This window comes from Hevea brasiliensis, chromosome 4, assembly GCF_030052815.1.
Source record: "Hevea brasiliensis isolate MT/VB/25A 57/8 chromosome 4, ASM3005281v1, whole genome shotgun sequence".
In the NCBI taxonomy this organism is placed as follows: Eukaryota; Viridiplantae; Streptophyta; class Magnoliopsida; order Malpighiales; family Euphorbiaceae; genus Hevea; species Hevea brasiliensis.
In genome coordinates, this window is record NC_079496.1 from 93,868,577 (window position 1) to 93,891,433 (window position 22,857).

The window sequence follows — 22,857 nt, forward strand, 5'->3', positions numbered from 1 at the left end:
AAAGATTTAGATCCTATGGCTAAAGCTTCAACAGTTGAGCTATTGCCAACTCGAAGTCTAATATCTCGTGACTGCAAGCTGCTACTACTTACTAGTTCTAGCATATCAAAAGTAATGTGAGAACTAGCACCAGTATCTAAAACCCAAGCTGTAGATGAACTATGAGTATCATCAGAATCTAAATAACAAGATACAGACATACCTTCTGAAGGTCTATCCTTCTTGTCCTTCAAAGAAGCAAGATACTTTGGGTAGTTTCTTTTCCAGTGCTCATCCTTCTAGCAGTGGAAACACTTTTCCTTGCCCTTGTCAGCTTCGGTCTTCCCTTTTGTTTGGCTATCTTCTTGGAAGGTCCAAAAATTTGAGGTTTCTTATTCTTATTGCCCTTCTTCTTTTTGGACTTTCTAGTAGAAGAAGAAGATGCAATCAAAGCCACCTCTTTCCCTTTATTGCTCGGCATATTCTATTGGGCAATAACCAGCATGTTAAGCAACCCAGCCAAAGTACACTCTTGCTTTGTCATATGAAAATTTATCACAAAATTCCCAAATGACTCAGATAGGGACTGAAGGATCAGATCCGTCTACAGTTGGAAATCCATGTGAAAATCAAGATGTTCTAGCTGCTCAATCAGCGGAATCATCTTGTGGACATGATCTCCTACAGTCTGTCCCTCAGACATCCTCATGCAGAATAGCTGTCTAGATATCTCATACCTAGCATTCCTGCTGTGCTCACCATACAACTCTTACAGATGAAGGAGGATCTCACTTGCATTCTGCATATTTTCATGCTGCTTTTGTAACTCATTAGTCATAGAAGAAAGCATGTAACATTTGGCTCTCATATCATGCTCCTTCCACTTGTCCTAGTTCCTCTTAAGTGGCCTCTGAAGGTAAGGGACCAGGAACCTTTGAGTCTAAAACATATCCAATACGTTTTAGGTTTAGGACAAGTTATAAATTTTTGAGCCAATCAGAATGATTAGGTCCCGTCAACCTATTATGATCAAGTATGCTCGCAAGGATATTGGATGGTGGTGGTTGTTCTGTGCTCATTATTATCAGAAAAATTAACTACAGAAAATAATTAGATTAATTAGTAAATATATCAAGTAATTAACCAAAATAATTATGGTCTTTTAATCAAATTGGTCCTCCCACTAACTTGGCGAATCCTACACTTCCAAAGTAAGAAACAGAAATCCTAGTTGGATGGATTTTTAGTGGGTGATTGAATTCTTATAGTCTTATTGATCATCCTCAGGCACATCCATTATTGGAATTATAATAAACTATAAGTGAGCAACTCCTTGCCCATCACATCTCATGTGAGGTTCAATAATTTATTTAGTCCCTAATACTCAAAATTTCAGGCACATCCATTATTGATTTATCTTGCATTAGTTAAGTTGATCCCATTGAGCTAGTAAACATGCAAATAATTGTAATGTCCTCAGGCACATCCATTATTGGCCACCGACTATTTACATATTTACAACATCTTATGCTTAACAATTATTCTTAAGAAAATCTCTTAAATAAATGCATCACATGCAAGTATTTAAAATTTCTTAAAATAATTGCCTCAATAGAGGGTCTGTAGGAGCGGAAGCATGAAAAAACACAAGTTTAGATCATTGAAATTCAAAATTTTTCATGTAGAGTCACATGCATCATGCAAGATTCATTTTTATTTATTTAATTTCAATGATAAACAGCTTATTAAAACTCTTTTAATATATTTTTGGATCTACATTTGTCATTTAAAATTTTATAATTAATCAAATTAATTATTAAAATCCTAGATTAGATAAAGAACAAGTACACTAACCTCTTGATGCACTGCAGTGTATTTAACACCTTTGGGATGTGTCTAGGACACGAGATGTTGTCCCTATAGCTTCTCCATATCAAGATCACCAAGGGCAGCCTTTGAATAGCTTCTAAAGCTTTTTCTATGAATTAGAAAATCAAGTTTTGCCTTTTTAGAGATTACAGATGTAAACAGAACACTAGAAACAATTTCTAGTATTTTTAATTCAAGAGATTGTTTTCTAATCTCTTTGAATTGATGAGAGAAGAAGAAGAAGAGAAGGAAATGGCAGCCAAGGGTGGCGGCACAAAGAGAATGAGCAGCTTGTTGTGTTTGTTCTTTCATCCTTACACTTATATAGCTAAGTAACCACTAAAAACCCTTGCCACATGTCACCTTCTGATTGGCTCTAGGTTTAATTGACTCAATCACATTATGCCAAATGTCAAACCTATATTTAATCTTAATTTTAATCATCTTACATTATTAAAAGACATTTGGCAAGCTTATGTGTAGTGCCATGTGTCACCATCTCATGGTGCCACATGTCACCCTGTGTAATGAACAAAATACCTCTGTGTCTTAATTTTGAGTTCTCAACCCAAAATAATTATTTCTCTTCTTCTAATTAATTTATATCAAATATAAATTAATTAATTAATCTCTATTAATTAATTTCTCATTAATTAAATCCATATTTAAATACTTTAAATATAAATTTAACTTATACTATACATCCAATAACCTAGATTTGGTTTCAAGTCATGCTAGGGACTTTGCAATCTAATTGCAAACCATACCTATTTAATTAATCAATTAAACTCTTTAATTAATTAATTAAATCATATTTAATTTAGTGATTACTTGTGTATGTGTGAGACTTACTAGGCTCATCACTAATTGGCAATGAGACATGATATCAACTCTTAATATCATTAGAACTCTTTCTTACCATAAATGATTTCTCTAAATCATTTTATGCACCTCATAGACCATGGTTAACACCTAGTATAGCATGCCATGGCCACCCAATTAGTAATAAGGTTTACCTTAAATGAACCTATAATCATATGTTACCATGCACTAGAATCTCTCTGTTACAAAATCCCAATTCGAGCTGGAGTCATGGTTTATGTCAAACCCCATTTGCTATGAATATTATGTTCTCTTTTAATTCCAGTTCTTGATTAAAAAGATTTTCTCATCAGAAACACTTTTCTGAATAAATCTATCTGTCCTGGCCAGGAACTTAAAACATCAAGAACAATTAAATGAACATAGGATTTTATCCCTATTTACTTAGAGGAATAGATTCCATCTTGATCAACACCTACCTCCATATATAACTAGTAGGAGCCAACACATGCCCATATACCCATACACAGTACAAGTATGAAATCAGTATCAAACTCAAATCATCTATGTACAAGATAACTGTGCTATCTTAGGTCTAAAGATTATATACACTGATATGATTTATGACAATGCATTGACAAGAGTAAACTCCATGTGCTTGTCATAAGTGTCACTGGTTCGGCCTACTTATCATGTATAAGTGCCTATCATGTTTGTTATATGGCATGAGACTCATCATTCCATCTTATTTACATCTCATATAAATAACTTGGGAATAAACATGATTATAATCTTTCTAGATAAGTCATGTCCTTATTGTGAAGTATCCTCGATTGTGAACCTATTTATGATACTTTGTACTAGAAATACTATCACTCATATTCTTAACAACTTAAGAATAGAATTTCTAACAAAATATCAATGGACCTTTTTTATTACACATAAATATATTATGTAAACAGAAAAGTGAAAATGTCTTTTATTAATAAAAGATGTACAAGATACATACTAAATGATATGCTCTAGGGCATACTACTAATAGGGCCATAATATAATTACTTTAATTATACCATTTCCAACTTAATCATTTGCTTAGAAGATTTTGTGGTCGATTTTATTACTATTATGGTCTCACCTTGCACATCATTCAATTAGCATGCATGTATCATATACTTGCATACATTCACATACATCTCATGCATACATGGATAAATAAATAATATGGTATGATCATGGACTTTCTAAGGGATTCAATTCTGAGCCACCAAGAATTGAATTAGGGCATTCCTAGGTGTATTTCATTCATTGATTTTACTAGAGTTACTGAAGGAGTACATAATCAACCCTTGATCTTGATTTCCTCCCACTGGTCCTATCAATGTTCTTGACCTCCTTGATCTTCTTGCAATCTAATTACATTGTAATCCTTGGCATACCAAGGCGAGTTTATAAGAACATGGACTTTAAAGTCCTCAAATAAATGAAATTACAACCTAAATTATTACAATATTTATAATACATACCACTAAAATAAAATTAATTATTTTACATCCTAAAGAAAAATAAAAGAAATAAATCCAATCATATTGGTCTTTTATTATCCATGATCATCCATTATGCATATTAAAATTTAACAATTAAATAAAATATACATACTAAAAATTAAATTGAATATCACATATTCAACCAAAATTAAATTTGAACCTCATTCAAATAATTTTAAATTTAGAAACCTTTTTTCCAAATTTAATACCTTGAAAATAATTTTCAAAAATTAATTGTGTGATTAAAATTCCTAATTAAATAATTTAATTAGGTATGTGCTTAATTATGGGCCTTAAAATACACAACAATTACATAATGGGCCTAAAACCAAGCCCAAAATTCCAACACACCCTTGAGGCGTGTTTCTCATTTAAGCCACCCCCGTTGAGCACTCAACCAGCTTTAAATCAATCCAAATTTTATCCAATCACACAATTAAACCTCATAAACAATCTTAATGGCAAATATAATGGCTCTGATACCAATTGAAGGAGTGGAAGCGTGAATAAAGGGCATTAGAACCTTGAATTTCAAAATTTATTTCTAAAGTTACATGCACCATACCAAGTGTCTTATGATCCTAATCAATTTCCAATGCCCAATTGCATACCAAAACATATTTTAGCATGCATTAAAATTTCATTTGCCATTAAAGATTATGAATTAATATTTAATTCAATTAAATCCTAACTAAAAGAGGGATTTTTAGGTATTAACCTCTTGATGCACAATTGAAGCCTCTTAGGATGTTCTTAAGACTCCAAATGTTGTTCCTCTAGTTTGTCCACCACAAGCATACACACCAAAGTTACAATGACAGCCCCTAGATTGGCTTCTCAAGCCTTGTCAACCAATTATGAGATGGGGTTTATGCTTTGTGAAAGTTGTATGAATGTATTAGGTGTTAGAAACACTTTCTAATAATTTTAATTCAAGAGGAAATCAATGTTTTTCCCTTTGAATCAATTGAGAATTTGAAGAGGAGAAGAAGACTTCATGTTGCCGTCCAACATGAGAGAAAAAAGAGAGGAGTAGTTAATTTTTCTTTATAACTTTTCTTTATATACTTAGGTCAAACCCTAACTTCCTTGCCGCACGTCATCACAAGATCCCATCTTGTTATTATTTGATTTAATCCTATAAAGCCAAGTGTCAAGCTCCATTTAAATCATGATATGTGGTCTTTCATCATAGGAAGAGAAGTGGCAAGATCATATGGTGCCATATGTCACTATCTCATGGTGCCACATGTCACAATGTGAAAAGACCAATTTGCCCTTACTTTTTAATTTGAGTTCTCAATCCAAAATTATAATTTCTCCTCTTTAAATCAATTTATATCAAATATAAATAAATTAATTAATTAATCTCCATTAATTAATTTCTCATAATTAAATTCATATTTAATCAAATTAAATATAAATTTAATTTATACTATACATCCAATAACCTAGATTTGGTTTCAAGCCATGCTAGGGACTTTGCAATCTTATTGCAAACCAAACCTCTTAAATTAATTAATTAAACTCTTTAATTAATCAATTAAATCACATTTTAAATGGTGATTAGCTTATATAGATGTGTGACTTACTAAGCTCATTACTTATTGGCAATGAGAAATGATATTAGCTCTTAATATCATTAGAACTCTTTCTTACCGTAAATGATTTCTCTAAATCATTTCAGGCATCTCATAGACCATGGTTGACACCTAGCATAGTATGTCATGGCCACCCAATCAATAATAAGGAATACCTTAAATGAACCTTTAATCATATGTTACCATGCACTAGAATCTCTCCGTTACAAAATCCCAATTCGAGCTGGAGTCATAATTAATGTCAAACCCCATTTGCTATAAACATTATGTTCTCTTTTAATTTCAGTTCTTGATTAATTATATTTTCTTATCAGAAACTCTTTTCTAACTAAATCTGTCTATCCTGGCCAGGAACTTAAAACATTAAGAATAATTAAATGAACATAGGATTTTATCCCTATTTACTTAGGGTAACGAACTCCACCTAAGTAGTTTGCGCTTAGCCGGTCCCAAGCCCGAATAAAGGAGGAGGGTTGCGGTAGGTGACAACCAGCGTAAAAATTTCGTCACACCCTATGATATGGATTTAAATGATATAAACGTTGGGGCGTCCTCTACTAACGGCGCACTACATCGGAGCCCGGGTGTAGTGAGAAATATGCAAGGGTGTAGGGCGTTCACCGAAAGCGACGGGCCATGCCGGCGCCCGGGTGTGGTGCTAAATGAGCAAGGGTTCCCACATCATGGATGGGTGTGGGTAAAGAAGGTAGTCCATAGGACAGATAGTAGAATAAATAGTGGAACAGAATACAAGATAGACATAAAAAACAATAGAAAATATCATAGAAGGAGACCAATTAGGAAGGAGCAGGATAAGAGGAGGATCAGGGTTGGTACTTGGAATGTTGGATCACTTACAGGAAAATTAATGGAGCTTGTGGATACCTTGGAAAGGAGAAGGGTGAATATTGCTTGTATTCAGGAGACTAAATGGGTAGGAGAGAAAAGTAAGGAAGTGGGTAATTCAAGGTACAAACTGTGGTTTACAGGAAAGGAGAGAAACAAGAACGGAGTGGGCATAATCATGACAGGACATTGAAAGACGCAGTAATAGCTATGAAAAGAATAGGAGATAGAATTATACTAGTAAAGCTAGTATTAGAAGGAGAAACAATAAATATAGTATGCCCCACAAATAGGACTAAACAGTGAGAGTAAACAAAGGTTTTGGAAAGATATGGATGATTTAATGCAAAGCATACCGAATGAAGAGAATGTTTTCATTGGTGGAGATTTGAATGGGCATGTAGGAAGTGATAGATAAGGTTATGAGAATGTTCATGGAGGTTTTGGTTTTGGCAGTCGAAATGAGGAGGGAAAAAGCATCTTAGATTTTGCTATGGCATACAACCTAATACTAGCAAATACCTACTTTACAAAAAGAGAGTCACATTTAGTGACGTTCAAAAGTGGCAACATAAAAGCCAAATTGACTTCCTCTTAACTAGGAAGACAAATAGAGCTCTATGCAAGGATTGCAAGGTCATTCCAGGAGAAGCTTTAACAAGTCAACATCGGTTGGTGGTCCTGGATTTCAAGTTTAGGAACAATTCAAGTAAGGTCAGAGGAAATAGTATAGCTCGAACAAAGTGGTGGGAGTTCAAAGGAGTAAAGCAAGTGAAGTTCAAAAATGAGCTTCTCGAGTCCGAAGTATGGAAGCTGGATATGGAGGCTAATGATATGTGGATACAGATGGCATCAAAGATTAGAGAAGTAGCTAGAAAAGTACTTGGAGAGTCTAAAGGACATAGACCACCCTCAAAAGAGAGATGGTGGTGGAATGTGGAAGTACAAAAGGCAGTGAAGAGAAAAAGAGAATGGTATAAGAAATTACCTAAATGTGATAATAATGAGGCATATGAACAGTACAAGATAGCAAAGAAAGAGGCAAAAAAGGCAGTTAGTCAAGCAAGAGCACAGGCATTTGAAAAGTTATATGAGAAACTTCGAACTAAAGAAGGGGAGAAAGATATTTATAGATTAGCAAGGAGGAGAGAAAGGAAATGTCAAGATCTCAATCAAGTTAGGTGCATTAAGGATAAAGAAGGAAAAGTGTTAAAAGATGAGGACATTAAAGAAAGATGGAGAAATTATTTTAATGATCTCTTTAATAATAGTCAAAATGGTAATAGCGTGAATATAGATTATAAAACAATAGAAAAAAATGTGAATTATACTGGAAGGATTAGATCTTTAGAAGTAAAGGAAGCACTTAAGAGAATGAAAGTGGGTAAAGCCTGTGGACCCGATGAAATACCAATTGAAGTGTGGAAGTATTTGGGAGATATGGGAGTGGCATGGTTAACTAAATTATTTAATAAGATTCTAAACTTAAAGAAAATGCCTGATGAACGGAGGAAGAGTATTTTAGTACCTATTTTTAAAAATAAGGGAGACATACAGAGTTGCTCAAACTATAGGGGAATTAAACTCATGAGCCACACTATGAAGTTGTGGGAGAGAGTTGTAGAGCATCGACTACGTCATGATACTTCTATCTCTCTCAATCAATTTGGTTTCATGCCTGGTTGTTCAACTATGGAAGCGATCTTTCTCATTAGAAGCTTGATGGAGAAATATAGAGATGTGAAGAAAGATCTACACATGGTTTTTATTGATTTGGAGAAGGCTTATGATAGTGTTCCAAGAGAGGTCTTATGGAATGTGTTAGAACAAAAGAGGGTATCTATTAGGTACATACAAGTATTAAAAGATATGTATGAAGGAGCAACTACTATTGTGCGCACAGTGGAAGGGGACATAAGAGATTTTCCGATCTCAATTGGATTACACCAAGGATCAGCCATAAGCCCTTACCTTTTTACATTAGTTTTAGATGAACTGACGAAACATATACAAGAGAGTATTCCTTGGTGCATGATGTTTGCGGATGATATTGTTCTGATATATGAGACACGAGAAGGAGTCAACAGAAAGCTAGAACTTTGGAGAAGTACTCTAGAGTCAAAGGGTTTTAAGTTAAGTAGAACGAAGACAGAATACATGCATTGCAAGTTCAGTGAAGGCCAAACTGGTGATAGAGAAGGAGTTAGTTTGAATGGAGTGATACTACCCCAAAGTAATCACTTTAAATATCTAGGCTCAGTCCTTCAAGTAGATGGGGGATGTGAGGAGGATGTTAGTCATAGGATTAAAGCCGGATGGTTGAAGTGGAGACGTGCCACGGGAGTTTTATGTGATCGTAAGATTCCCAATAAATTGAAAGGAAAATTTTACTATACAGTCATACGACCGGCTATGTTATATGGTAGTGAGTGTTCGGCACTGAAAGAGTCGTATGCATCTGAGATAAAAGTTACAGAGATGAGAATGTTAAGGTGAATGAGTGGCCATACTAGACTAGATAAAGTCTGTAATGAGAGTATTAGAGAAAAGGTAGAAGTGGTGTCAATTGAAGATAAGTTGAGAGAAGGGAGATTGAGGTGGTTTGGTCATGTGAAGCGTAGACATACGGAGGCTCCAGTTAGACAAGTAGAGCACATTAGGTTAGAGGATAGAAAGAAAAAAAGGGGTAGACCTAAATTAACTTAGAGGAGAGTAGTACAACATGACCTAGAAGCATTACACATTTCTGAGGATTTAACCCAAAATCGTTCAGAGTGGAGAAAGCGAATCCATATAGCCGACCCCAAATTTTTGGGATAAAGGCTTAGTTGAGTTGAGTTGAGTTTTTTACTTAGGGTAACGGATTCCATCTTGATCAACACCTATCTCCATATATAACTAGTAGGAGCCAATACACGCCCATATACCCATACACAGTACATGTATAAAAGCAGTATCAAACTCAAACCACCTATATACAAGATAATTGCGTTGTCTCAGGTCTAAAGATTATATGCACTGATATGATATATGACAATGCAATGACAAGAGTAAACTCCATGTACTTGTCATAAGTATTACTGGTTCGGCCTACTTATCATGTATAAGTGTCTGTCATGTTTGTTATATGGCATGAGACTCACTATTCCATCTTATTTATATCTCATATAAATAACTTGGGAACAAACATGATTACAATCTTTCTAGATAAACATGTCCTTTATGAAGTATCCTCGATTGTGAACCAATTTATGATACTTTGTGCTAGAAATACTGTCACTCATATTCTTAACAACTTAAGAATAGAATTTCTAATAAAATATAAATGGACATTTTTTATTACACATAAATATATTATGTAAATGGAAAAATGAAATTGTCTTTTATTAATAAAATATATGCGAGATACATACAAAATGATATACTCTAGAGCATACTACTAACAGTTTGGACCTAAACCCAGTTCTTAGGGAAAAATAAGAGAATTGTTAGGGTAAATCAGGAATGCCATATCTAGAAGTCCTGCACCTTAGCCAATTTTGCCCTGTGACCTCTGAATGGTTATTAGGCCATAACTTCCTCTACATAACTCCAATTGAAGTGATTCAAATTGATTTGGAAACCTAAGACAAAGGCCTAAAATATTATTTTAGGGACTAGTGCCAAATTATGAGCTTAAGATAACCGAATATAGAATATAAATTTAAAGTACAAATCTGGAAAGCCTAGAATTTAAGGATATAACACCTAGAACAGTGTCTAATGTTTTGGTTATAACTTGAGCTACAGAACTTCAAATTAAGTGATTCAAATTGGAAATTAAACCTAACATATAAAGGAACAATTTTGATGAAGATTACTTTAGCAAATAAGGACTGGAATTAGGTTGAAATTGGGTTCTATAGTAAAGGTCCAAAACTGTCCAAAACCCAGAATTTCATTAAAATTGCAAAGTTAACTTAGGGATTCATTAGGCAATTATTTGATTAGTTATTGGTGATAGTTGGGATGAGTATTGAGACACTTTAATTGTATATTTTCAGTATAAAAGGAGTCTTCCAAAGAAGAGAAAAGTTAAGCTAAGTTAAGAGAAGTATAAAAAGATTTGTGCACAACTAGCTTTTGCCCTTGTTTTTAAATTTGTAATTGATTTGAATGAGATTTATATGAATGAATTATGTTTTTCTTTGTATTTGAGAACTTTAATTTGTTGAATTGACTTTGTATGATTTAAATATGATTTCTTTTATGCTTTTAAGAATTTAATGCATTATTTTGAAGATTATGAATTATGAAATAAATTTATATTATGGAAAGACAGATGTTGGCCCTTGATTTCATTGTAGCAAGGGGGTGGGCTGGTTTTGAATGTGTTTTAAAGTATTTTTTAGAACTTGATGTGTTGCCAACCATGTGTATGAATTTACAACAATTAAACATGTTTATTAATCTGTAAATGCATTTTGTGAATAGAAATTATTTTGAATATGTTTTGAAACCACAGTTGACATGGCAATATGATTTGTGTTCCTCATTAGTTTGTCTAGTGAGATAATATTTGATGCGATCTTCTCTTCTTGTGAGGTTGAGTTTCCCTCTCTGCCTTGCTAGTTGAGGTTGATTTGGATCAGGACTCATTAGCCAGCTAGCCTTTGGTGCCTCCCTTTAGCCTCGGTTATTGGGAAGAGTTTACTTTGTTGTAGTGTACAATACGACATTGATCGAAAATTTTGTGTCATGGGTCCAACTGTGTGAATTATTGGCAACACCCTTAAATTGTTCATACTTTAATAAAATGTGATTGAAACAAATGCTTATTAATGGTTGAAAAATATTATATTGTTTTCATGGTTCAAGAAAAATGTGAATATTTTAAATGCTTTATTATGATTTGGTAAATTGTGATTTATATTGAGTTTTAAATTATTAGTTGTGCACCACTGAGTTCACCGCTCAGCGATAATTTTTGTATGTTGTCACAGGTGAAAGAAAGGATAAAACAGTTGAGTGAGATTATTTGAAGTTGTGACTCGAAGCCTTACAGGGATTATCTTTGGATATATTATAGGTATACCCTTGTATATTAGGTTTTGATATAATTATGTAGTTATATGTATATAATTACATTCGAGCAGTTGTATAAAAACTTTGTAATCAAATGTAAATTGTTGTAATATTCTTTCTTGTAAGTTTGAACATTTGTAAATTTTGTAATCGATTTCCTTAATTCCAATGGATGTCAACTTGAAATAAAATATCTCTTATATTGTAAATGTAAAAGTTGTATCCTTTTTGGTTTGTGGATGAAAGAAAGAAAATTTTTTGAATGATGATTTATTTAATTATGTTGTATAAACTGCCACAGATGAATTTAATAGGTTTTAAAATTGTAATTTAGTAAACTTTTAGCCATAACCACGCAAATTTTTCGTAAAATAAACTAAAATAATTTCTTTGAATTATAGAATGTCTAATTAATTTACCAACTAATGTCTCCACCTTTTTACAATAATTTAACTTAAAAATGAAATTGTTTTGTTAAAATCCCTTGTAGTATATTTAATATATTATCGATAGATGAAGTTCGGTAATTTATTAGGTATACTACGAGATCCTGTTATGTCTTATGGGGGGATAAGATGTAACACTATAAGTTAATCCATAGTGCTAGAATTACATATTAATTTCTTATTAAATTTAGTAAAAATATTAAAATACTAAACTCTATTTTCAATTTGAAAATAATGTAGTTCTTAAAATTTTATTTTAATAAAAATTTGAGTTTATGTTTCTTTTTTTCTCTTTTTATATATAACAATATAATATATTAAAATATTGTAAATTGATAAAAATATATATATATATATATATAATTATTTATATATTATTAAAATAATAATGATATAAATAGAATTTTATAAAATTATAAAGGCTTATTTATAAATAGTTATAATATTTAAGAATTAATTTTAAAATATATAGATAATTTTGTAATTAATCAAAATTTTTAAAGACTTTAAAGTAATTAATTTATATTTTAATAATTTAAATTTTAGATTTTTAATTTAATGGATTGACATTTTAAAGTTATAAAGGTTAAATTATTAATAAAATAAAATTTTAAAGACTGAATTATTATAAACTAATGTCTTCACCTTTTTACAATAATTTAACTTAAAAATGAAATTGTTTTGTTAAAATCTCTTGTAGTATATTTAATAGATTATCGATAGATGAAATTTGGTAATTTATTAGGTATACTATGAAATCATGTTATGTTTTATTGGGGGATAAGATGTAACACTATAAGTTAATTCATAGTGCTAGAATTATATATTAATTTCTTATTAAATTTAGTAAAAATATTAAAATACTAAACTCTATTTTCAATTTGAAAATAATGTAGTTCTTAAAATTTTATTTTAATAAAAATTTGAGTTTATGTTTCTTTTTTTCTCTTTTTATATATAACAATATAATATATTAAAATATTGTAAATTGATAATATATATATATATATAATTATTTACATATTATTAAAATAATAATGATATAAATAGAATTTTATAAAATTATAAAGACTTATTTATAAATAGTTATAATATTTAGAAATTAATTTTAAAATATATAGATAATTTTGTAATTAATCAAAATTTTTGAAAACTTTAAAGTAATTAATTTATATTTTAATAATTTAAATTTTAGATTTTTAATTTAATGGATTGACATTTTAAAGTTATAAAGGTTAAATTAGTAATAAAATAAAATTTTAAAGACTGAATTATTATAAAAATAAAATTTTAAAAATTAAATTATTTTTAAATTAAAAAATAAAGATATTTTAATTTTTTTTATTAATATTAAATTATAAGATTTATCAAATCTTATACGGTAAATTGTATTTTATTATTTTAACAATAGTTGAACCGCCGGTCTGGTTCGCCCGGTAACAGTGGCCGGCCCTAAATTAGCTAAAGCCACCTTCAGTTTCTCTCTTATCCATCAGACCGACTAGATGAAAAATTTGAAAATGCAATCCCTCAAACAAGCACAACGCCGCCTTCAATTTCTCTCTCATCCGTCAGAGAAATCGATTATCATCTCTCCTCTACTTCAACAAGCCTATGCATCATCATCATCATCATCGAGTGAAATTGAGAAACCCACCAATTCAAAACTAGCGCTAACACAACAAGAGCTAACTAAAATCAATCTTTTGATCCCTCGCCTATGCCTTTCTGACCATCTAAGCACAGCAATCCACCTAACTGCTACTGCCCTTCTCACAAATCCAGCTTACAAATCCATATCTTTCTCCATTCTGATTCATTCCCTCACTTCCCAACCTGACATGACCAAATCCATGTCACTTCTTACCATTCTTAGACACACCCCACAAGCCCATCCTCATCTCACTCGCATCACTGTCATGCTCGTTAGCTCATATGTCAAAAAGAAGAGACCCAAAGAAGCCTACAAATTGTACCAATGGATGCTCAGGCCTGGCTTTCCATGTAAAGTGGAAAAGATTGTGTATAAGCTTTTGGTTAATGGGTTTTGCGAATGTGGGTTGATTCTTGAGGCTTTCAGGGTTTTGAGGGATATGGTGGGTGTGGGTTTTGTGCCTGGTTCTGGATTAAGGAGAAGGGTTTATAGGAGCTTGTTGAGAGAGGCTAGGGTATGGGAGGCAGTTAGGTTGGATGAGGCTTTGCGCAGTTATTTTGGTGATGCTAATAGTGAGGGTGTTAAAAAGGTGATGGAATTGTTGGATTCTACGATTGGGAGCTGGACAGAGTAGGAAAAGGTACACCTTATTGATTGTTAACCTTCGGTTTATATGAACATTCATTTTCTTTTAGAATTGAATTTGTGAATGTTTAATTTCCAGATTGTAGAATTTACTCAGTATGTTGAAATCGTCCTTTAAGCTTTGACAATGAAAGATAAATTTTTTCTCTATAAGGATGAGACCTTCTTCAACTAAGATTCTGATATGGTATCTATGCGGTATCTGATGCTGCCGTGAGTCCAGATGTCCAGTCAGACAGCCCATTCAGCGTGTGAACAAAGAAAATAGTGAGGTCAGTAGCCTCTCCTACGCACAAGAAGTTGGAGATTTGTGGTAGCCTCTCCTAAGCTCAAGAGATTTGTGAAAATGAAGGATTGAATAATTAGAGTTTCAGAGCTTAACTGATTAATGACTGTTTCTGCTAAGTAGCTATTGTAGCTATCTGCATAAATATCAATATTCGGTTAATAAACTAGATTTCCTTATACGGCATTATTATCATTGACTGGATGCTCGGTCTGGGTGACTCAAGCCATTTTTTACTCAGTCTGATAGTGGGAACCTTATTTGGTCTGTACAGCTAACTCAAGGCACATGTTGGTTGGTCTGTTTCACTAGCCAAGATTTTCTTCTTTGCACTCTAGTGATGATTTTCTTCTTTGTTTTCACTCTTTGATGGGGTTGGATTTTTCCAACCAGCATTGACTATTTGACTCGATTTCGGGCGTAGTAGCATCAGTGTCCATTTCCTGTTGTAGAAATTTATTTCTTTATTTATTTTTAGCCTTTGGGTGTTAGAGGAAGATATTTTATAGTGATTGATATCTTGGTCTGCTAGAGTAGAACAGTTAAACAAATGATACTGAAAGGTTTCTGGTTTCTTGGAAAATTAGATCATTTTGGTTTAGGATATGCGGTAGTTATGCATACTTTTGTTTTTTGGTCTATGATGTATGTCATTACCCACTGTAGAACATTAAACAAAATTATCTTGGTTTTACTGAGTGAAACTCTTTTATTTTCTTTTATTATCTTAATCTGTTTGAAGTAGCGAGGAGCTTGGCATGGTTTGTAAAATAGGGGGTTTGAGCATTTAGTAGGCCATAGGTGTGAATGTGACCTATCGTATAAAGCAAAAGACAGGGTACTCTTGCTTAGCTCTGATTGTCTTGCCCTGTGAACGGTTTGGCATATGTTAGTTGGATATAACGTCAAACCACCTTTTAGGGAGTCATTCGATGCTAAATTATTAGCTCATAAATAAGATGATATGAAAACAGTTCAAAACCAATGTCTAGATGAAGTACTTTAAGTAGAATGTGATGAAGTAACAATTCACAAACCCAAGTGACATTTGTTAAAATAACAATCCCGAAACCAACGAGGTTGACCTGTTACCAGATTTGCATATAGCTATGAAAGGCTTGCTCTTGAGCCTATAAATGTTTTCATGTCTTTTCATTTTTCCATTGATGCCATGATGATGTTTCTTTATCCTATTTATGTTCACGTGAAAATGGCTATAAGTCCCTATTGTGATGTTTTATTAATTTAGCAAATAGATTATAAACTATCTCTTCAATTTATGTAGGACTGTCAAATGTTTTTTCATGCCACCTTAAATCAAATGGGCAAATTTTCAGAATGCCACCTGTGGACATGAGATGCTTAACATAGAGCAGAGTTTCTTTCTGTTGCATTGCTAAACTATTCATTCATTTTCCCAGGTAATGGAGAATTGAAAGTGTCTGTTGACCAAATTGCAGCTGAAATCTCGTCGTGGCCAAACTGTCTTCAGCTTATGGGAAGCTAAAATTATTATGTGAATTTTTAGCATCGCTTGCCTAAAGCCAAATTGACATGGAGGTTCCCAAATTACTTTCCAACTTATTTGGCCGTCACGTGTCAATCTTTGAAATCGACAGTCTTCCCTAGTTCATACTACATATTTGTGAGGCAATTTGCTCTCTCAATGCAGGTTGTTTAGTGTTGCCATACCCACCCCAGGGCATCAAGCTATGGTTTCACCTTCTTTTTGTTCTCACTACTGTGAATATTGTATTTATTTTTGAATTAGAATTTGCTCTCAAATGAGTTTTCTGCCAGTTACAAGCTCTAGGTTTTTATTTTCCCTACTCTTGGATAACTTGTGTTGTTCCATCCAAGAATATTCAGGTATTGTGGGTGTAGGTGGGTTCTTAATACGATGAGGGAAAAGGGGAAATGGTAAGTGTCACTTAGGATAGTGTCAATTAGGATATAGTTAAAAGAGGTATGGGGTAGAGAGACAGAGATAGGTGGGAAGAAAGATGGGCACTCTGGTGAATTTGATGCACGGGATAGGTTTAGTGGAATTAGATGAGATAATAATGAGGATTATCCAGGAGAATTTTATTGTGGCAAAGAATGTAGTGAGCTGGAGTGTTCTAGAGAGAGAGAGGGAGAGAGAGAGAGAAATGTGGACATAATTAGGGGTGATGATTTGGATTGATAAGTATGTTCTGCTAGATATGAGTACATTGAGGGGGTTGACACGAAAAAAACATTATTAATAGTTAATATGTAAATATTAACACGACCTTCTATGGTATTATATAAGTCAATATAAATTAAATCATTTTGAATTAATTCGATGTAATATCATTTATTTAACATTATAACTCGTTTAATACAATTTGACTCATTTTAAAATGTTCAACAACTTATTTGACATGTTTTGAAATGATTTAACAATTTTAAAATACAATTTTAATTATGTATAAATTTAATAATATATAGAATACGAATTCTAACATCAAATGAGCAAGTGATAATTCAACATATAACTAATCAATATTTTAATTAAAAAATTAAAAATATAATTATTAAACAATATAATTTTAAATTTGTTACATAAATTCATAAATTACATAAATTTTAATAGAAACTATAAACAATTATATAAACAATTATATATATATATATCAAATCAAGTTAATGAATCAATTTACAACACAACATAATTATTAGTGTCTCATAAATTAATCTTTAATAAAATGAATAAATTTAACTATAACCATTTATTTTGTATCGTATTCATGAATCTTGTTTAAAATTACCATCTCTAATCATAATTTCAAAAATCATGTCAATGCATAATAAATGAAACTATTTATAGTGTATATTTAATGGGATTAAGACCGTTGATTCTATGTCATGTCTGACGGTCTTACGGGCGGGGTTTAGAATTTGTCTTCAGTCACTTTTGGGCTTAGTTTCACAAATCCATCAAGAGTAGGCCTGCTGTTCGTCTGCTCCAAGAATGTTTTGGGAGGGGGCCAAATTGAGATTAGACGAACTAGGCCAGCTCAAATCTAAAATTGCAACGATTTTGAATATAGGCAGTTACAGGTTCGATTTTTAGGACTGGCTATTTTTAGATAAAAAATTATGTAATTTTTTAATTACAAAGAAATGAAAAATTAATCAATATGTATGTAAATATTGTAAAAAAAATTGTGTAACGTCTAAAGCTAAAATATGTTCTTATTCTTTTCACTTATTTATGATTTAATTAATTTTATCCATTTGAGTACCTAATCCATTTCTTTATTTAAAGTTTTATTCAATAGTGAAATGTTCTATTGAAATTTTGGTGGAGCTTCTTCTGAAATGAACTTTAATTTACTTGTAAATGGTATGCTCCTCAAAAACCGCAATCAATAATCTAAACTCATAACCTACCAATTCTCGATTAATTGCATATTTGATTTCGCAACACGGACATAGCATCTAATTCTTATAATAAACAGTTATGCATATAAATATATAAAGAGATTTAGCTATTTCTTTATCTCAATTTCTAAATTTCTTCTTTTAAATTTACAACACATACGTAAACAATTTCTATTACTAACATAAGAAAACTTTAACAACTTCAATGAATGCATGTGTAACAACCTAAATTTGGACTGTCATCGACGTTAGAGCATTGAGAGGCATAAGGCCACTAGAACTCATAGCAAGCCTCAACCTTGACATTTCGGATAATTATCACTCGCCATCACTTAACTTTATGGGTGTTTTCATAAAAGTCACTGAATTTTAATTTCTTTCATAAAACTCATTAAACTTTAATTTGATTACATAAAAATCATAGTGACTAAAAATTAAAGATTTTCAGATTAATCTACTAACTTATCAACTATTTTATAAATAGAGTAAATATCATACACTGTCAATCAACTTTATGAGTATTCTTATAAAAGTTACTAAACTTTAATTTCTTTCATAAAACTCACTAAATTTTAATTTGATTTCATAATAGTCATTGTGACCGAAAATTAAAGATTTTCAAATTAACTTACTGACTAGCCTACACTTAAGAAGGAGAAAGGGGGAAAGATGCAGAAAGCAAATACCTCCAACATTATAGTATCAGGTACACTTCACACAGGAAGCTTCAATGTGTATGCTTTGGTTGATCTGGGTGCTTCTCACTCTTTTGTTACCCTTGATACAATCCTAAGGTTAGGATTGATGGTGTCCAATTTAGATTGTCCTCTGCTTGTTAGTGGACCCAAGTATTGACCCCTTTAATGACAGAGATCATCTATTACTCCTATCCAGTAATGGTTGAGGACAAATGCTTTCCAACTAATCTAGTGGTTCTAGAATTGATTGATTTTGATGTCATTCTAGGGATGAATTGACTCTCAGCTAATTATACTACATTAGACTATAGGAATAAGATCGTAAAGTTTAGGGGACAAGATAGGTCAAAAGTGGTGTTTTAGAGAGACTAAGTGTGATGAGTTATAGAATGGACATGTAAATTATAATGGTTAGATACTGTGATTGGTTATAAAGAAATTTACTATGTATTGTTTAAAGTTTAAGATATGTTTGTAAGTTTACCTTAACCTTTTAAGCACAATTTTTTTAGTATCCATGAACATATGAAAGAATTACACTTTAGCGTTTATGAATGAAATGAGAAGGTTTAAATTCTGAACTTTTTAAAAAGAAAATGAATTATGGTCTAGTGTAAATGCTAAAATGTGATTGGTTATGAGTTACTTAGGTTTTGGTGTATATGGAACAAGCTTATATTTAATAGGTTTTAAGCTTACTATGGGTTTCGGCAAGTTTAAGCTGACCCGATCCCTAGCGCCAGTAACAGCTCTTATTTGGGTCATTACAACTATTTAATTAATTTTATTTGTAAAATAATTGACAAGTCAGTTAACCTAAAAAATTTTAATTTCTTATTACAATGAATTTTATAAAATCAAATTGAATTTAAGTGAGTTTTATTAAAGAAATTAAATTCTAGTGACTTTTATAAAAACATTTATAAAGTTGAGTGATTGAGTGTGATAATTACCCTTACAAATAAAATTATCTAACTAGTGATTTATGGTGAAGAAAAAACACAGAAAGGGGAGGGATCTGATTTCTATTCTGGCCAAGAACTTTATTTATCAAGAACAATTTAGATAGGCGAAGGACTTTATCCTCATTCACTTAGGGTAATGGATCCCATCTTAGCTAAATACCTATCTCTATATATAACTAATCAGAGCCAACACACGCCTATATACCCATACTTAGTACAAGTATGTAAGGGGTAAATAGGGAATGTAAGATACTTCTCCTTGAAATAGAGAGGGAGGGAATGAAAGAAATAAAGCTTTAGTTACAGAGAAGTAGCATTAGAGTTATACAGCAGAAGTATAATTAGCCCATAACTGAAGTATTATTAGCCCATAACTCACAGGCCTATGAATTGAAACCAAATGAAGCATCATGAACTCCTAAATGGGTACACGGCTTGTGCAAAGCCAAACTCAGAGCCATTAAAATTGCATGGGCCATGTAACTTGACCCATGTAACCTCCATAACCGTTGCAACTGTCTATGCTAGAAGAACTTGAGAAACAAAAGGCAGTAAGCTACATGGGTCTGACCCGTGCAAATAAAAGTAGTTACAATGGCCATGTAATGGTCAGAGACATAATTTCATACCTAACCTCTCACGATTTTTAGCCTTCTTGGAGAATTTCTAAGGTTGTTAAGACTATAAAACAAGATATTTCCTCAGATATAAATACAAAAAGTCTAAGTTCTAAGAGGGATCGACCTTTTTACTTTTAAGAGAGCAAACAAGTCTTGAGAGAGGTAAGAGAAGAGAGGGATATGCAAGATTGCTGGAAGGAGTTCCAGCTGAAGTTCTAAAAGTTCAAGGTTGCAATTCTCCATTTGGGTTCCTTAGTTCTATTTCTTTTCATGATCTTTCTTTCATATTTTTCGAACTCGATTGTAAAAAATGAGTAGTTTCTTTATTCTAGAGTTAGAGATGTAATACTTTTAATTTAATTATGGATCTAATATGTTTTTATTCAATAAATTGGGATTTCTTGTTCTTTGATTCAATATCTTGTATTCTTAATACTTGCTTTGTGTTGAGTTTCACTTAGTATTGATTATAAATATTAATTGAAGGATTGAAAGATGAAAGTTAATATTGGATAAATAGGATTTTAAACTTAGGTCTTGATTTACAGATAGGCTGAAATTCTATGTAGATTTAATAATTAATCATAAAACTTAATGGGTTTTAATTAATTTAATCACTATAAAATTAGGGTTTGAGTTGATTAAAATACAGCTTGAGAGTATTGAGAGAGAGCTTGAAATAAATTAGGGTTAATTTCCTTAAAAGATAAATTCCCATTTATTGAGTGAGCTACATTGAATATGTACTTAATTAGAGTGTGAATCCCTAGATCTGTAATGTTTTTATTCATTGATATTCAAATTTAGTTAGCTATTTTAGATTCTACATTAGTGTTCTTTAATTTAGATTTTATTATTATTCTCTAATTCAATCATCTAGATAATTAAAATTACTGTTTAGTTCAGTAACGATACTTTACTTATCACGATTCATGCACTTGTGAGATTTTACACAATAAGGATCGGTTTAGTTATAAGGGAGATTCTGTCGAATTTTTGACATTACACTTAAATAAATAATGTAAACACAGTTAAATAATAATTAGTGTATAATAAATATTGGTACATTTTTATAGGACAATCCAACCAACAGTGGTAATAGCCTTAGCAAATCCAATAGTAATACAAGGTCCACTATTCTATCAGTACAACCTACTTTAATTATTTTAACTAAATTTCCTCAAATAAATGTTTATAGCATTCTGGCACTGTAACACCCCTCACCCGACTACAGTGTAGCCGAGCAAAGTGTGCTACATTCGGTGCCGGAGCACCCTATCTTATCTTACTTTATTCCTTTCATAATTTGATCTCATTATATTTTAATATTAATTGTTTTTCGACGGAAAGTTTTGGAGTTTCCCTATTTTATTACGGTTGGCGTATTTTACTATTTACCTGTTTGAAAATTTCAATAATATTTTACAAATAAAATCTCATCAATTATTTTCATAACCATCTCATAATTCACATCTCATTCATATATCTCAATTTCATATTCATTTCCATGCATTATCTATATATTTCAAATCTGTCTTCGAATCCATACAATCTTATTTATGCTCAAATCACATAAGTAAAATTTTCAAATTTCTTTAATTTACATAATTTCATAATTTACATGATATATAAATTAATTACATATGAAAAAGCTAATTTATTAAATTACATTACATTTCTATTAATTACCTGCTCATAATCTATATTATAATACAATATCTAGCATTTTATACTAAATACAAAATATGATCTATATGGGCCCTATCTACTTGCATTGCTGAGGAGGTGACAATCTTGAACTCTTCTAACACTTCTGCAGATCTGGACTCTAAAAATCTCAGTCGACAGTCTACTGGTTTTTACCTTCATTACCTGCGCGAGGAAGCAATTCCATCGCGCTAAGCATTTCTGCTTAGTGGTGCAATAATATAACAAGAAATAATATATACAAATAAAGAAAGAACAGAGCATAATTTGAATGCTTAAGAATCAATTTAATTTAATACAATGTGTCTAATGTTAATTATCTTTTGTTCTCATTTGTTTCGCTTTGGAAGCGTTTAATTCCGAAATTCATAGTGATAATGTACGATATACAGAATTAATAAAAATACTCAATTTATATTCATATGGCAATAGAAGGTACATTTAAAATATTTAGTTAAGTTATACCTATTTTTGCAACTCTCTTATCATTTTACTTAACAATTTTTATGTGGTTTGGATCATTTCATAATTGTAACTAATTCTTTTGAAGTCTTATTAACTCATTTATTTGATCTCTAATGTTTTTAATTACTAATAGCCTTAATTTATTTAAATAAATTACACTGCCCAAGTGACCTACGACAGGCTGACTAAACTGGATAACGGGTAGTTAGCACTGGACACCGCGGTGCCTCGGGCCGTC

General features: G+C 31.7%; 1 protein-coding gene across 3 annotated transcripts; it reads left to right on the top strand.

The window, feature by feature from the left end:
• The first annotated feature begins 13,646 nt into the window (after nucleotides 1-13,646).
• LOC110643379 (putative pentatricopeptide repeat-containing protein At1g74580) lies at nucleotides 13,647-16,555 on the top strand. 3 transcript variants are annotated; one of them, XR_002492637.2, is made up of 3 exons: nucleotides 13,647-14,465; nucleotides 14,550-14,742; nucleotides 16,178-16,555. XR_002492637.2 is itself a non-coding variant. In XM_021795739.2 (2 exons), exon 1 carries the CDS (start codon nucleotides 13,677-13,679, stop codon nucleotides 14,457-14,459), a length of 783 nt encoding a protein of 260 aa, XP_021651431.2. In that variant the 5' UTR covers nucleotides 13,647-13,676; the 3' UTR covers nucleotides 14,460-14,465; nucleotides 16,178-16,555. The 3 variants fall into 3 exon arrangements, 1 of the variants encoding a protein (XP_021651431.2); XR_002492638.2 differs by having other exon boundaries at nucleotides 14,625-14,742; XM_021795739.2 differs by lacking the exon at nucleotides 14,550-14,742.
• The last annotated feature ends 6,302 nt before the right edge of the window (nucleotides 16,556-22,857 follow it).

Excerpts from the sequence above, each read along its gene's own strand:
- LOC110643379 (XM_021795739.2), top strand. The coding sequence starts at position 13,677 with ATGAAAAATTTGAAAATGCAATCCCTCAAACAAGCACAACGCCGCCTT.